At 43.4% G+C, this 15,738-nt stretch overlaps 1 protein-coding gene across 3 annotated transcripts in view; it reads right to left on the bottom strand.

Moving 5' to 3' along the window:
* SORT1 (sortilin 1) overlaps nucleotides 1-15,738 on the bottom strand; it is an 82,471-nt gene that overhangs the window by 20,708 nt on the left and 46,025 nt on the right. For 2 of the 3 annotated variants that reach the window (XM_039460834.2, XM_074381299.1), the window contains exons 7-11: nucleotides 12,563-12,612; nucleotides 10,845-10,975; nucleotides 7,363-7,507; nucleotides 6,127-6,282; nucleotides 1,681-1,787 (exon numbers count right to left, since the gene is read on the bottom strand). In XM_039460834.2, the coding sequence (XP_039316768.2) occupies nucleotides 1,681-1,787; nucleotides 6,127-6,282; nucleotides 7,363-7,507; nucleotides 10,845-10,975; nucleotides 12,563-12,612 (589 nt within the window). The remainder of the gene's footprint in view (nucleotides 1-1,680; nucleotides 1,788-6,126; nucleotides 6,283-7,362; nucleotides 7,508-10,844; nucleotides 10,976-12,562; nucleotides 12,613-15,738) is intronic. The other variant, XM_039460835.2, reaches the window with a different exon arrangement.

Here is a 15,738-nt window from a genome sequence, read left to right as displayed (position 1 = left end):
TTATGCCTTCCAGGAGCTTGGGGTAGGGGGAGATGAAGGCCAAAGGGTACATAGTTTCAGTTATGCAGGATGAATAAGCTTTAGAGAGGAAATATACATTGTGACTACAGTCTAGAATACTGTACTGTTACTTGAAATTTGCCATGAGATTAGATCTGAAATGTTCTCACCATACACACACCCACAATATAATTTCGAGGTGACGCATATGTTAATTAGCTTGACTGTGGTAATCATTTCACAATGTATACATATATCAAAACATCAGTGTACACTGTAAATATATGTACAATTTTTATTTGTTAATTATGTCTCCATAAAGCTGGGGAAAAAAGAAAATATGTCAGAAACGAGTTGAGGTATGCAGCCAAATGAAAGTTAGTGCTCTAAAAGAGGTTCAAAATAGCTAAAATGGTGGATATTATATTATGTATATTTTATTACAATTTTTTTTAAAAAGAACAGGTTCAAAACTATTAATGAAATAAACAGGAATGATTAGTTCTAACTGGATGGTCACTGAGGATGGTTAGGATTTCCATTAATCCAAGTCCACTGGGGTTGGGAAAGACAGGCACAACTTCCCCCAGGAATAGTGTGGGTGTTCAGGGAAAGGCAGTGGCTTACAAGGGGTGTGTCAGGGATAAGGTGGGCAATGGCAATGAAAAGGCGACGGACGGCCCACCAGGAGAGAACCTTCACTCACCAGGTCAGGGCCAGGGGCCATCCACAGGCCAAGGGAGCCACATTGAGTGCTGGGCAGGCAGGGGCGTGGGGAGCCTGCAGGCGGCAAGGCAAACACAGAGGCCATTGAAGCTGCCCAGGCTTAAGATGAGGAGGCGGCAGAGATGGGAAACGGGTCAGGGGTCAGAGGGTTGCGTAGACGCAATGGCGCTTGAGAGTGTAAAGGAGGAGAGTACGTTGGGGTGATGTAGGGACGCACACTTTCTCTCACCATCTGAGGCTCTTAAAACAAAACAGAAAACCCTGCCTAGAAGAGCAAAGTGTATGTCAGTGACAGGGATCCTGAGGAGAGCTCAGGAATTATCGGTATTTCCATTTCTGAAGGAAACTCCAGGTGTCCCCGCAAGCTCCTCTCACATTCTGTGAGAGCCAGATAAAAAGTTTGTTTTCCTCCCTTTTTTCCTTGCCTGCCAAGGCCCGTCACTCCTGGCTTTGGCTCTCCTGGAGTGACACCTCTGTAGTTCTGGCTCCCAATTTCTCGGCAAGGAGGCCTCCAGTGGCCATGGGAGCCTAGGCAGAGGGAAAGGAAGAGTGGATCCTCTTCCTCCTGCTTCTGATGAGTAAGGCTGTGCACTGCTTATGAAAGGTGGAGCTGTGGCTTCTTGCAGAATTTCTAAAGTCTTCCAACTGCTATAGTAACCCCTAACTAATCACCAGGCCCTCTGGCCATTGTTTTCACTCAGCAGTTTAGTGAATCACAAATTGTTAGCCCTCAGTTTTGTTTGTCTTTAAAAGACAGATAATCCATAGTTTTTTGACCTTTCCTCAGTTCTTACTTCCCAAATTCTAAGTTAATTTCATTACTCTCATCTCCAAACTTTCCATCTTATGCTGAGGACCCTAATCAAGCATGAAACTTCATCATCCAAAAGCCTGGCGCTGATCAGAGCACAAGGGAAAGACTGCTGTGCTCTGCACACACTCGAGTAAACAAACCTCATTCTTGTTTTTTGCTGTGGCATCACATTCACTGTTTTCAGGCTTCCTCAGGTGCTTCCACCTTCCTCCTTGGTCAAAAGTAATCATGGTCTGGATAGAATTATCTAAATGGGAAGAGAATGGCATTAAGTCTGATACATTGGAAGCACCTAGTTAGATTCAGTTTATCATTGCATAACTCCTGAGACTGTATAGCACCTGGAGTCCGACAAGCTTGTAACACCGAACAAAACTGCTCAGTGTTGGTGGGGAATGCTTTAAATATGGAGCAGCGCTTTAAATATGATATTTGAGGCTGGGTGCAGGGGCTCACGTCTATAATCCCAGCACTTTGGGAGGCCGAGGCAGGTGGATCACCTGAGGTCAGGAGTTTGAGACCAGCCTGGCCAACACGGTGAAACCCCAACTCTACCAAAAATACAAAAAATTAGCTGGGTGTGGTGGTGGGCTGTAACACCAGCAACTTGGGAGGCTAGGACAGGGGAATTGCTTGAACCTGCGAGGTGGAGGTTGCAGGGAGCCAAGATTGCTCCACTGTACTCCAGCCTGGGCGACAAGAGTGAAACTCTGCCTCAAAAAAAACCAAAAACCAAAAAAAAAAAAAAAACCCAAAAAGATATTTGAAGAAGATGTCCCACCTGAACAGGACCCAATTAATTTCACAAGTTATCTAGGACTGATACTCTTTGAAAAAGATACCTTTTAACTCCTTATCAACATGAGCAGGCTGATGTTCGTTCTCCTTCCTTGCTTGCTTGCCTGGGAAGCAAAATCTACCACAGGAAGGCATCCTAATCTTTATTCAGACAAGGCTATGACACTAGGCTTTTTTTAGGGACTCCTGAGATTGAATAAGTGTGCACAGTTCTGGATTAATAACTGAATTATTGTCTCTCTCCTACTCCATATCCTATCTTTCTTATACCCAGAGATATCCTTTGAGTTTTCTTTTATTTGTATTTATTTATTTATTTTTGAGATGGAGTTTTGTTCTTGTTGCCCAGGCTGGAGTGCAATGACACAATCTCGGCTCACTGTAATCTCTGCCTCCTGGGTTCAAGTGATTCTCCTGCCTCAGCCTCCTGAGCAGCTAGGATTATAGGCATGTGTCACCATGCCCGGCTAATGTTTTGTATTTTTAGTAGAGATGGGGTTTCACCATGTTGGTCAGGCTGGTCTTGAACTTCTGACCTCAGGTGATCTACCCATCTCAGCCTCCCAAAGTGCTAAGAGTACAGGTGTGAGCCACTGTGCCTGGCCTTGAGTTTTCTAAGAAAAAGCAAACAAGAAAGCAAATAAAGGAAAATTCACTTACTCAACAAACATTTACTGAGTGCCTACTATGTGAAAACTTTTTTTTTTTTTTGAGACAGTCTTGCTCTATCATCCAGGCTTGACTGCAGTGGCGCCATCTTGGCTCACTGCAACCTCCACCTCCCAAGTTCAAGAGATTTTCATGCCTCAGCCTCCTGAGTAGCTGGGACTACAGCTGCGTGCCACGAGGCCCGGCTAATTTGTATTTTTAGTAGAGACAGGGTTTCACTATGTTGGCCAGGCTGGTCTCAAACTCCTGACCTCAAGTGTTCTGCCCACTTCGACATCCCAAAGTGCTGGGATTACAGGCATGAGCCTCTGTGCCTGGTATGAAAACTTTTTGTAAGCCTTTGGGAATATATCAGTGAACAAAACAGACAAAAAAAAAATACTGTGAAAAATACATTCCAGTAGGGTGAGACAAGCACTAGACACAGTAAATAAGTAAATTATGTAGTATGGTAGAAAATAAGTACTATGGAAAAACTTGTGCAGCTAAAGGTGGATTGAGAGTGTATGCGTGAGAAGGGGAGGGCAAACTGGAATTTAAAATAGCATAGTCAGGGCGGGTGTCATTCAAAAAGTAATACATGAGCACAGACGTATCAGCCTTGCTGCTATCTGGAGAAGCAGAGGGAACTGTGGTGCAGATCTCTAACCCATGCACGTGCACGTGTACCTGGTGTGTTAAGAACTGGCAGGTAGACAGTGTGATGAGAGTAGGGCAGATGGAAAGAGAAGAGCTGGAGATGAGTCAGGGAGGAAACCAGGAGCCACATCTCCAGGACCTTGTAGGCCACTGCCAGAACTTTACAAAATAAAAACAGGCCCTACCTCCTGCCGAAAAATAAATATGTAAATAAAATGACACTTTAAGAGTCTTCGTACTGGATATTAATGTGTCTATTTGTATAAAGGGGCCTAAGGAAAGGTGAGCTCTGTATAGCCACTGAGTAGAACACAAGAACCACCTTGGCTGGCTATTGCTCTGCCCTTAACCAGAAGAACAGGAAGTGGGTCAAATTCAGGCTTATTCTCATAGGCCTACATCTCCCAATAACGAAGATTCATTTTATAACCTAAACAACATAGACTCAAACCATCTTTCTTTCTACTTGCTGTTGCTCTGCTCACTCCTAGTTCTATTTACCATAACTTATTTAAAATTGGGAGCCAGAATTTGCATGGGTTTGGTCTGTCCCTGCGGGACTCTCCTCCTAATCCCTTCTCCCCCAACATCACCAATATCTCACCACAACCACCAGCCCAAACCCTCTGTGGCTTTGATACTCTGCATGTGTAGTTCCTTCAGCTGAAAATGCCCTTCCCTCCCCAGTCCTGCCTATCATAGTTCAGGCTCAGTCTTAAATGTTTCTAGGGTGCGTTCATTGTCTGGTTTTGAGTGTAAGGCTGTTCAGCCGTTTATTCACAGACTCATTCAGCAAATATTACTGAGCATCTACTATGTGCCAAAATTGTCATAAGCACCAGAGAAGCATCAGTGAACACAAGTTTAAAAATCTCTTCTATCTACAGAACTTGAATGGAAGCTTCTTCAAAGAAGATATTCGCATGGCCAACGAGAACATAAAAAGTTGTTCAACAACATCAGTCATTACAGAAATGCAAATCAAAGCTATAAACGAGAGACTACTTTACTCCCATTAGGATAGCTGTTATAAAAATAACAGAATATAATGTGTTAGCAATGAAGTAGAGAAATTGGAATACTTTTGTATTGCATGTAAAATGGTACAATCATGTGAAAAACCCATTGGTATTTCCTGCAAAATGGAAACATGGAATTATCATGTGATCCTCCTACTTGACTCCTACATATATCCCGAAAGGAACTGAAAGCAACAACTTAAACAGTTACATGTATACCATGTTCATGGCAGCATTCGTTATTGGTAAGAGTAAAAAATGGAAACAGCCTAACTGTCCATCAATGGATGAATGAAAAATAGGCCAGGCACGGTGGCTCACATCTGTAATCCCAGCACTTTGGCAGGCCGAGGCAGACAGATCACCTGAAGTCAGGAATTCGAGACCAGCCTGGCCAGCATGGCGAAACCCCGTTTCTACTAAAAATACAAAAACTAGCCAGGTGTGGTGGGGCATACCTGTAATCCCAGCTATTTAGGAGGCTAAGGCAGGAGAATTGCCTGAACTCAGGAGACGGAGGTTGCAGTCAGCCAAGACTGTGCCACTGCACTCCAGCCTGGACAACAGAGAAAGACTCAATCTCCAAAAAAGAAAAAAAAAAAAAACAGTAAAAGGTACTATAGTCAAACAAAGGAATATATTCCATCCTTAAAAAGGAATAAGTGAAATTCTAAAACATGCTACAATATAGTTGAACTTTGAAACAATATGCAAAGTGAAAGAAGCCAGACATACAAAAACCAAGAGTGTCTGATTCTGCTTGCATTAGCCACCTATAATAGGCAAATTCATTGAGACAAAATAGAATGTTGGTTACCAGAGCTGTGGACTGGGTGGGCATGAGGAGTGGTTGTACACCTGGTGCAGTTTCTATTTGGGATGATGAAAAAGCTCTAGAAATAGAGGTGATGGTTGCACAACATTGTGACTGTGCTTAATGCTACTGAATTGTACCCTACACAATGTTAAAAACTGCAAATTTTGTTAGATATATTTTGCCACAACAAAAAAACAGAAACAGGCCAGGCACAATGGCTCATGCCTGTAGTCCCAGCACTTGGGAGGCCGAGGCAGGTGGATCACCTGAGGTCAGGAGTTTGAGACCAGCCTGACCAACAGGGCAAAACACTGCCTCTACTAAAAATACAAAAGCCAGGCATGGTGGTGCATACCTAGAATCCCAGCTATTTGGGAGAGGCTGAGGCAGGAGAATTGATTGAACCTAGGAGGTGGAGGTTGCAGTGAGCCAAGATTGCACCACTGCACTCCAGCCTGGGCAACAAGAGTGAAACTGTGCCTCAAAAAAAAAAAAAAAAAACACAAAAAAAAGACAAGTAAAAAATGTACACGGGTAGGCTTGGCTTGGTAAGCAACATTACGGGGGGACACGTTCCCCCAAAGCCTCAAATCCTACCACACGCAGCTGAAGGTGCAGTGCAGCACTGTGATGCCCAGACTCACCTTCAGAGAGCACGCTTGTTATGTAGACGCCTCGGAGGGAGGTCACGTTGGTAAAGTCCGTCTCTCCACCTGTCGTAGTATACAGATGTCGATCCAAAGACTTGGAATAGACAATGCCTCGATCATCTGAGGTAAAGATTGTGCCAAACCCAGTGTCTGAAATAAGCAAACAAACAAAAATAGTAAGTCTTGGGTGGAACCAAAGAGAAAAACAATAGTCTAACCACACACAATTGTCTGCCCGACCAAACACAGTAGCCAACTGTGTCTCTTCATTATGAAGACTCAGACCTGAGAATTAATCAAGGTTTGATACTCAAGATCTTTATGCCCATCTTTAATTCTAGTACCCAGCTTAGTGCCTGGAATATGCGAGATGTTGAGTTTGTTGAATAAATTAATCAGATGCTACAGAAAGCTCTTCCCAGATATATTTTGGTGGGAGAGTTTCTGTGTTTAGTTCACACATCTCTAAATCTTTACACTCTAGAACAATGCTTTTTAAACTATCTATAGAGAAGGATCAATTTGTAAGACTTCCAGCCAGTTCAGTGGCTCATGCCTGTAATCCCAGCACTTTGGGAGGCCAAGGCGGGAGGATCACAAGGTCAGGAGTTTGAGACCAGCCTGGCCAACATGGTGAAACCCTGTCTCTACTAAAGATATAAAAAATGAGCTAGGCGTGGTGGTGCACGCCTGTAATCCAAGCTACTCAGGAGGTTGAGGCAGGAGAATCACTTGAACCCAGGAGGCGGAGGTTGTAGTGAGCCGAGATCGCGCCAGATTTCCAATATGTCACAAACCGACGCTTTTGTAAAACATAGTAAAAAAGTAATCATTAGAAAATGAAAAGGCAGACAAAATACAGACCCCTGATTTTTTTATCATTAGATCCAACAGACATAAAATTGCTTTGTTGAAGGGCCAGAAGAGTTTCTAAACTCTTGCTCTGAATCTCTGTACTTATCTGGTAACAGAGAGTCTGCCCATCAGTACCAGTCTGCTGACCATTTTGAGCAGCTCTGCTTTAGAACACCTGAACATACACACAAGCTACCTTACAGGACCAAAACAAGCGCCATTTTTAAGAGGGGCCACAGATGATTTCTAGGACAATAATCAATATGACACTAATAAATTTCTAGGGGTAAGAGGAAACCTCAGCATGTAAAAAGGAAAGCTGCTCAAAGTTTACATCTCTATGCTTTCAAGGGTGAGCCACCAAAAAGCTCTTACCTCCAGGTTCATCTACATGCATGAATACCATGTCATCATTCGCTGCCAGAATAGAATAGAACTGTTCCTGTCCCACAGAGGGGAGTTGGGCCATACTCCACGTGTCCCCTTGATCTGTTGAAACGTGGATCCTTCTTGTTGTATCCTAGAACAGAGGCCAATATTTATCTTTCTAATTTTCTGCCAAGATGCCACGTGCAGGGACACGAACAAGAATGTTTTTCTTTCTTTGGAGACTGAGTCTCACTCGGTAGCCCAGGCTAGAGTGCAGCAGTGGCACAACCTTGGTTCACTGCAAATTCCATCTCCTGGGTCCCGGTTCCAGCAATTCTCCTGCCTCAGCCTCCCAAATAGCTGGAATTATATGCATGCGCCACCATGCCCAACTAACTTTTATATTTTTAGTAGAGACAGGGTTTCACCATGTTGACTAGGCTGGTCTCGAACTCCTGACCTTGTGATCTGCCTGTCCTGGCCTCCCAAAGTGCTGGAACAACAGGCATGAGCCACTGTGCAGGCCCAATAATATTTTAAATTACTATTATCAATTTCTCCACTGGGTACAACTGCTATAAATAAAAGGTCATAGTACCAATTACCAAAGCAATTTCTAGCCACGAGCAAAGTTTTAGGTAATGGAACAATCCATTCTATTCTAAGTAAGGCTATCTTGGCTCTCTCTTTGAATTCTTCACTCTGATCCAGCCCTGTAAGATACTATATGTCCTGATCTCTGATAGTCCATCTCCTTCAGCAGAGGTAAGGATGTGATGGGAACATTACTAGGCTGTCTTTACAGTCATTTGCATACACTCACTCCGATAATTCTTAAAATGATGACTGCTGCATAAAAGTTTGGTCCCTTTCAGACAGTCCTTGCATAATTTAAATCATTATGCAAGTCTAGAAAATAGAGATCAAACCCATGTTTGGGAGATCACAAGAAAAGTCAAGATGTAACACACCTCCTCTCTAAGGAAGTCTCTCAGAATGGCCAGGAGGAAGGGAATAGGCATGGGCTGGAAAGAGGCCACCTAACTCAATAGTCCTGATTTCCTTCTCCCTCCCAGTCTTCTTTGTTGGATTCTTCTCTTTCCAACCTTTCAGTTGTGGGTGCTTCAGGGATTGCTCAATCCTCCCACCGTTTTGCTACCTATTTACTCCTCCACAAGGTATCATCTAGTCACATGGCTTCAAATACCATAGCAGTTAGGGAGTTTCATATACCCAAATGCTCACTTAACATCTCCATTCAGATATCTAATACATGTCTCATATCCAGAACTGAATTGTTGTTGTTGTTGTTGTTTTTGAGACAAGTGTCACTCGGAGTGCAGTGGCATGATCTTGGCCACTGCAACCTCCTATTCCAGAGTTCAAGTGATTCTCATGTCTCAGCCTCCCAAGCAGCTGGGATTGTAGGCGCGTGCCACCATGCCCAGCTAATTTTTTGTATTTTTTTAGTAAAAACAGGGTTTCACCATGTTGGCAAGGCTGGTCTCAAACTCCTGACATCAAGTGATCTGCCTGCCTTGGCCTTCCAAAGAGCTGGGATTACAGGCCCAAAACTGAATTCCTGATTTTTCTCCCACAACCTGCTCCTTCTGCAGTCTTTGCCATCCCAAGAAATGGCACCACTATTCAGGGGCTCAGGATGAAGACTCTGAAGGTACCCTTGAATCTGCTGATTCTCTCACAACCGACATCAAATCCATCAGCAAGTCCTATTAGCAATATGCTCATAAATATATCCACAGTCTCGTCCACTGCCAAGGGCCTGGCCCAGCTATCACTTCCCTGACTTGGACTCCTGAGACAGCTCCTGGCACTCCTGCTGCTTCTGCGCGTGCCCATCAGGCTGTTCCGCGCACACCTATTCTTCAAAGAGAAGCCAAATCTCAGCATCCCCCTGCTCACAACCCTCCCACAGCTCCCAACACAGGAAGAGTAAGGCCCACATTCTAATTGTGACCTAGAAAGGCCATGTAGGGTCTGGCCAGGCCTGCTGCGGTCCCACTTTGGACTACCCTTCTCTGTGCTCTCCTCATACTACCCTTTTCCCCTTTGCTTAGATTGATTAAGCATGCTCCAGGCTGAGGGTCTCCGCATTGGTTGTGCCTTGTCCTACTCTCCTCCCAGATGGCTGCACGGTCATGCTCTCAGTACACTTAGGTCCCAGAGAGCCCATCCTAAACACCCTGTCTAAAAGAGCACTGACTCCTGACACTTTCTGTTTCCTTACTCTACTTTAGATTTCTTCACGGCTGTTGTATTTTCAGTAGAGATGGGGTTTCACCCCATTTTAATTACCAGACACACACACACACACACACACACACACACACACACACACACACTCTCTCTCTCTCTCTCTCTCTCTCTCTCTTATATTTTTTTATGAGAAAGGATCTTGTGCTGTCACCCAGGCGTGATCACAGCTCACTGCAGCCACTGCACTATAGTGCAGTAGCATGATCACAGCTCACTGTAGCCTCAACCTCCCAGGCTCAGGCGACCCCCCCCACCCACCTTCACCTCCCAAGTAGGTGAGACTATGGGCACATGCTACCATGTCTATTATGCCCAGCTTATTTTTCTATTTTTTGTAGAGATAGGGTTTTGTCATGTTGTCCAGGCTGGTCTTGAACTCCTGGGCTCAAGGGATCCACCTGTCTCAGCCTCTCAAAGTGCTGAGATTACAGGTGTGAGCCACCACCCCCAGCCTTCATATTTATTTTTTGAGTATTTATTTTCCCCCTTAAATATAAGTTCTGAGAACAAGAAATTTACCTGTTTTGTTCACTGCCACATTCCTGGGACATAGAATAGTACCTGGCATGTAGTAGGCACTCAGTTAATGTTATCGAATTGTATTTTTATTCTTGGATAATGAGCAAGAGTTTGCTTTCTACAGATGTCCATGTCTGAGTAATGCCCAAACACTGGATCAAAACATCCTGGCTAGATGTAGTGGCTCATGCCTATAATTCCAGCACTTTGGTAGGCGAGGCAAACAGATCACCTGAGGTCAGGAGTTCAAGACCAGCCCAGCCAACATGGTGAAACCTCATCTCTACTAAAAATACAAAAATTAGCAGGGTGTGGTAGTGCACACCTGTGGTAGTAGCTACCTGGGAGGGTGAGGCAGATGAATACCTTGAATCTGGGAAGTGGAAGCTGCAGTGAGACGAGATTGCATCACTGCACTCCAGCAACAGAGCAAGACACTGTCTCAAAAAAAAAAAAAAAAAAAAAAAATCCCAAAAAGGATACCAGAATTCACACGGTGGCAGGAGGCCAAAGGGCACAGTAGCCTATCAGAGTTAATCATCCTCTGCAAAAAGAATCAGCCCCAACACTTACAGTGGTATTAAATACAGCAAATAGACAAGAAACTCCGTCAGTGCCAAGTAATAAAGATAATCTACGTGAGAGATATTTGCAGAAATATCAGACCCCAAAGAGAAGAGGGAAATACCCACCTTATCAGCCATCACAGAGGCAAAAAGGAAACGTCCCCCAAGACCAAATGAGTAGATTTTCACGCCAATAGTTTTGAAGCTTTTTCCCAAGTCTGAAGTTCTCCATAATTCCAGAGCCCCAAGGTCAGCTTCTTAAACAAGACAAAATATTAATTAAAATTTCACTTACTGGTTAGCCTAGTTCAAAGCAATTGTTTTAGAATTAGTCTTAATTTTACAGCTAAGCATTTAAAATCCTATGCATGTTAATCAAGTGACAACATAAAATGTAATACAGTATCAGATATAGGAAATTCATATTTGGGATTGACTGATTGGTTGACTGACTGACTGAGACAGAGTTTCGTTTTTGCTGCCAGGCTGGAGTGCAACTGGGTGGTCTTAGCTCACTGCAACCTCCGCCTCCCAGGTTCAAGCAATTCTCCTGCCTCAACCTCCTGAGTAGCTGAGATTATGGGCATGCGCCACCATGCCCGGCTAATTTTGTATTTTTAGTAGAGATGGGGTTTCTCCATGTTGCTCAGGCTTGGCCTCCCAAAGTGCTGGGTTTACAGGCGTGGGCTATCGCGCCTGGCTTGGGTTTTATTTTATACGTTTGAGATTTTATGCTTGATGGAAAGGTAAGAGATTACTTAATTCCAATACAGTGTTTCATAAAAACATCAAAGTGACAGTATGCTGCTTTACTTTCTTCATGGCACAGTTTGGAATGATCTTATCCTATTTTAAATTGTCTTGAGTTTTCTTTTCTTTTCTTTTAAGAGCTGGGGGTCTTGCCACATTGCCCAAGCTGTCTTTGAATTTCTGGGCTCAAGCAATCCTGCCGTCTCAGCCTCCCAAGTAGCTGGGACTACAGGCATGCAACCATCATGCCCAGCTTGAGCTCTGGTTTTCTTGTTTATCATCCAACACCCCTACTTGAATTTACATTCCATGAGGGCAGGCCTTGGGTGTTTTGTTCTCTCCATCCTTAGAATAGTGTTTAGCATATGAGCAGGTGCTCAAATACCTGTTGAATGAGTAAATGAAAGATTTTGCTTTCTGCTTTGAAACTGAGGATCACAGGGCTGGGCGTGGTGGCTCACACCTGTAATTCCAGCACTTTGGGAGGCAGAGGTGGGTGGATCATGGGTCAGGCATTCAAGACCAGCCTGACTAACATAGCGAAACCCTGTCTCTACTAAAAATACAAAAATTAGCTGAGTGTGGTGGCAGGTGCCTGTAAACCCAGTTACTCAGGAGGCTGAAGCAGGAGAATCGCTTGAACCTGGGAGGTGGAGGTTGTGGTGAGTCAAGATCCTGCTACCGCACTCCACCCTGGGCAACAGTGCGAGCCTCCTTCACAAAAGAAAAAGAAAAGAAATTGTCTCATAGTTTGGGAAGCCAGTCGCTTCTGCCAACACAAACAACCCATGCTTTTCTGCAGAAATCACTATGCATTTCAATTTGCTATTGTCTGTAGCATGATATTTGCTTTATATAAATACAATGCTAAGATTAAATACTGCTTCTATGTAGAGCCTATATTTTTACTTGATTTGGGTAGTGCAGTAATTTGGTTTTACTTTCAAGATTTTAATAATCACTATCAGCTATCTTTAGCTATTACAATTTCAGGAGAATGGAAGGATCTTTTATGTTTCTACCTCGCACAACGCAGAAAATTTTACCACGAATGGACAACGGAACACTATTTCCTCGGACTAAAATATACTTACTGCAGGAGCCATTTGCATAGGTGGTAAAGAAGATGGTGCTGTCTGATCCCCTACAATGAGGCAAAAATGGGGAGAGGAAATGGTTTAAGACTGCTGAAGAACTCTGTCGACCTTACTCACCAACCTCCTAGCAGGTCTAACAAGCTTCATTCACAGGCACCAACAATCACCACTTCTCAGGTGCTGAGCCCTGGTCCTTCACAGCTGACCGTCAAGCTCCCCACTGCCCAGCCCACGTGTTCCCCGCAGACTACCGCTTCTTCACGTGAACTCTTTCAGCTAGTCATCCTGGTCTACTTACCCTCTCCACATCTGCCTCTGACATTTTTGATGGTCACAACTGGGGGGTAGGTGAATGGGGCAGTTGTTACTGGCATCTAGTGGGTAGAGGCCAGGGATGTTGCTACACCTTTTATGATGCACAGGACAGCCCTTCACGATAAAGAATTCTTTGACCCAAACTGTCCTTAGTGCTGAGGTTGAGAAACTCTGTTTTACAGCACTATACTGTCTGCACAGCCACTTGGCGTGCATTTGCCTCCTGTTTTTAAATTTTAATTGCACAGTATATGCCTTGCCTTTCCTACTATATAAATTAGCTTCTTCAGGGCAGGTACTATGCTTTGCTGTTACCTTTCAGAATCTAGTTCAATGCTTTGTATAAGCTAAATAATTTAGTTCTTCCATCTCAAACAGACAACTAGGTCAGAGGTTGAATTATTTAAAATGTAACCTGGAAAGGGAGTTTGCAGGGAACTAGATTTAGACCCTGCTGGGACTTATTAGATTACAACCAAAAAAAGGTGTTGGTTTTGAGTGTGTTCTTTCAGAACTTTAGGTTGTAAATTCCTAGAAACTAAAGATCTAAAAGCATGAGTAAACAGTTAGCAGCAGCCTGGTTATCCATACTTAGACACTAAACAAAGAAACATGTTACAGAAGTAAAATACTTGCATAGGATACAAAACAAAATACTGTTTTAAAAATCACTTTTTAATTTTAAAGATAAGTTTTTGTTTAAGAGATGGAGGCTTGCTCTGTCACCCAGGTTGGAGTGCAGTGGAGCAATCACAGCTCCCTGCAGCCTCAAACTCCCCAGCTCAAACAATCCTCCCACCTCATTTTCTTGAGTAGCGAGGACTACAGGTGTGCATCATCATGCTTTTCTTTTTTTTTCTTTTTATTAATTTTTTGTAGAGATGGGGTCTCACTATGTTGCTCTGGCTGGTTTTGAATTCGTGGTCTCAAGTGATCCTTCCATTTCAGCCTTTCAAAGTGTTTGGATTATGGGTATGAGCCACTGCACCTGGCTAAAGATGAGTTTTAATGATTAAAAATTAACAAAAATCAGCCAGGTGTATGCCTGTAGTCCCAACTACTGGAGAGACTGAAGTGGGAGGATCACTTGAGCCCAGGAGGCAGAAGCTGCAGTGATCAAAGATCGTGCCACCACATCTTAGCTTGGGTGACAGAGCCAGACCTTATCTCAAAAAAAAAAAAAAAAAAAAAAAAAAAAACCCAAAAAAAATTAAGTCTTACTTACACATGACCTACATGTTTTAGGACCATTAGGAGTGGAACAATTTAACTTAGTTATCTTAAAAATTACTTTCATCTAGTGTGGTTGCTTACAGCCTGTAATCCCAGCACTTTGGGAGGCAGAGGTGGGTAGATCACGAGGTCAGGAGTTCAAGACCAGCGTGGCCAACATGGTGAAACCCCATCTCTAGTAAAAATACAAAAATGAGTTGGGTGTGGTGGCTTGTGCTTGAAATCCCAGCTACTCAGGAGGCTGAGGCAGGAGAATCACTTGAACCTGGGAGGCGGAGATTGCAGTGAGCCAAGACCATGCCATTGCAGTACAGCCTGGGTGACAGAGCAACACTCTGTCTCAAAAAAAAAAAAAAAAAAAAAAAAAATTACTTCCTTCCTGATAAAATGGTGTAAGAAAGATACAAACACAATTCATTAAAATACATAAAATGAAAGCAAATGTGGCATGTGTACCAGAGTAGTGCTGTAAAAATCTCATAAAAAAACATTTCTGGGGCTAGGCATGGTGGTCCACACCTATAATCTCCATACTTTGGGAGGCTAGGAGGAAGGATTGCTTGAGCCCAAGAGTTTGAGACCAGCCTGGGCAACATAGTGACACCCCTCATCTCTAAAAAATAAAAATACAAAAATTAGCTAGACATGGTGACATGTGCTTATAGTTCTGGCTACTCTGGAGGCTGAGGCAGGAGGAGGACTGCTTAAGTTCAGGAGGTCAAGGCTGCAGTGAGCCATGACTGTGCCACTGTACTCTAGCCTGGACAAAAGAGCAATACTCTATCTCAAACACAAGAAACATTTCTAGAAAAGGCCCACTTTGTTTAAGCAACATATTTAATATTTTAATCAATCTTGGTAGACATATTCTACACTTTCCTGATTCCCAGAGTACAGGAAACTCTTGGGATTGTGGGTCATCATCATGAACATCAATTTTATCAAACTATAACACAGTGTTCCCATTAGAAGTTACTAACATAAGTGTACTTTCTTGATCTAGCACTAAATAATTTCATACTGTTATATTCTCAAAGTTTTTGTCTGCTCTTTCATAGTAATTCCATCTCCTTCCAGCTCTCAGGCTGCAATTCTAATGCTGCCACGTGCTTATTGCAGCAGCTACATATCCCACCTCTGGAACCAATCTGCTGTAAACTGGGATTCACAAATAAGCTGAAATTAGTCAAAGGGGAGGGAGAAAGAGGCTCTAAACAACATTCTGAGCCTAATCAGATTTTGGAGACATGAAGTCTCTCAATTCAATTCTTGCTTAGCCATCCCCATATTCTCCAAATAAATCTCTCTTCACAAAAGGAAAAAACTAAAGCCCAGAAAGGTTGAGCCCCTGAGTAGCAGCAGAGTGAGGATGGAACAAAGGTAATGAGACTCCCAAGTAAGAGCTCCCTCCACTCCATCCTGTTTTAAGCAGGCACCCAGAGAGGCAGGGCATCTCTCTGAGAGAAGTGAATGAGTTTTAGTGCGCAGCGTGAATTGGGAGTCTAGAAGCTCTTTCGCTTTCTTCCTGATTCCTTGTCATGTTCTACATGACTGAAATGGAACTCTAGACAACAGAGTGTAAATCTGGGCACAGAGAAGTATTTAAATCCCTGAATTAAAGCTAT

Source organism: Saimiri boliviensis, chromosome 11 (genome assembly GCF_048565385.1).
Source record: "Saimiri boliviensis isolate mSaiBol1 chromosome 11, mSaiBol1.pri, whole genome shotgun sequence".
In the NCBI taxonomy this organism is placed as follows: Eukaryota; Metazoa; Chordata; class Mammalia; order Primates; family Cebidae; genus Saimiri; species Saimiri boliviensis.
The sequence above is the reverse complement of the archived record's forward strand: the minus strand, read 5'-3'. Positions and strand labels throughout refer to the sequence as shown.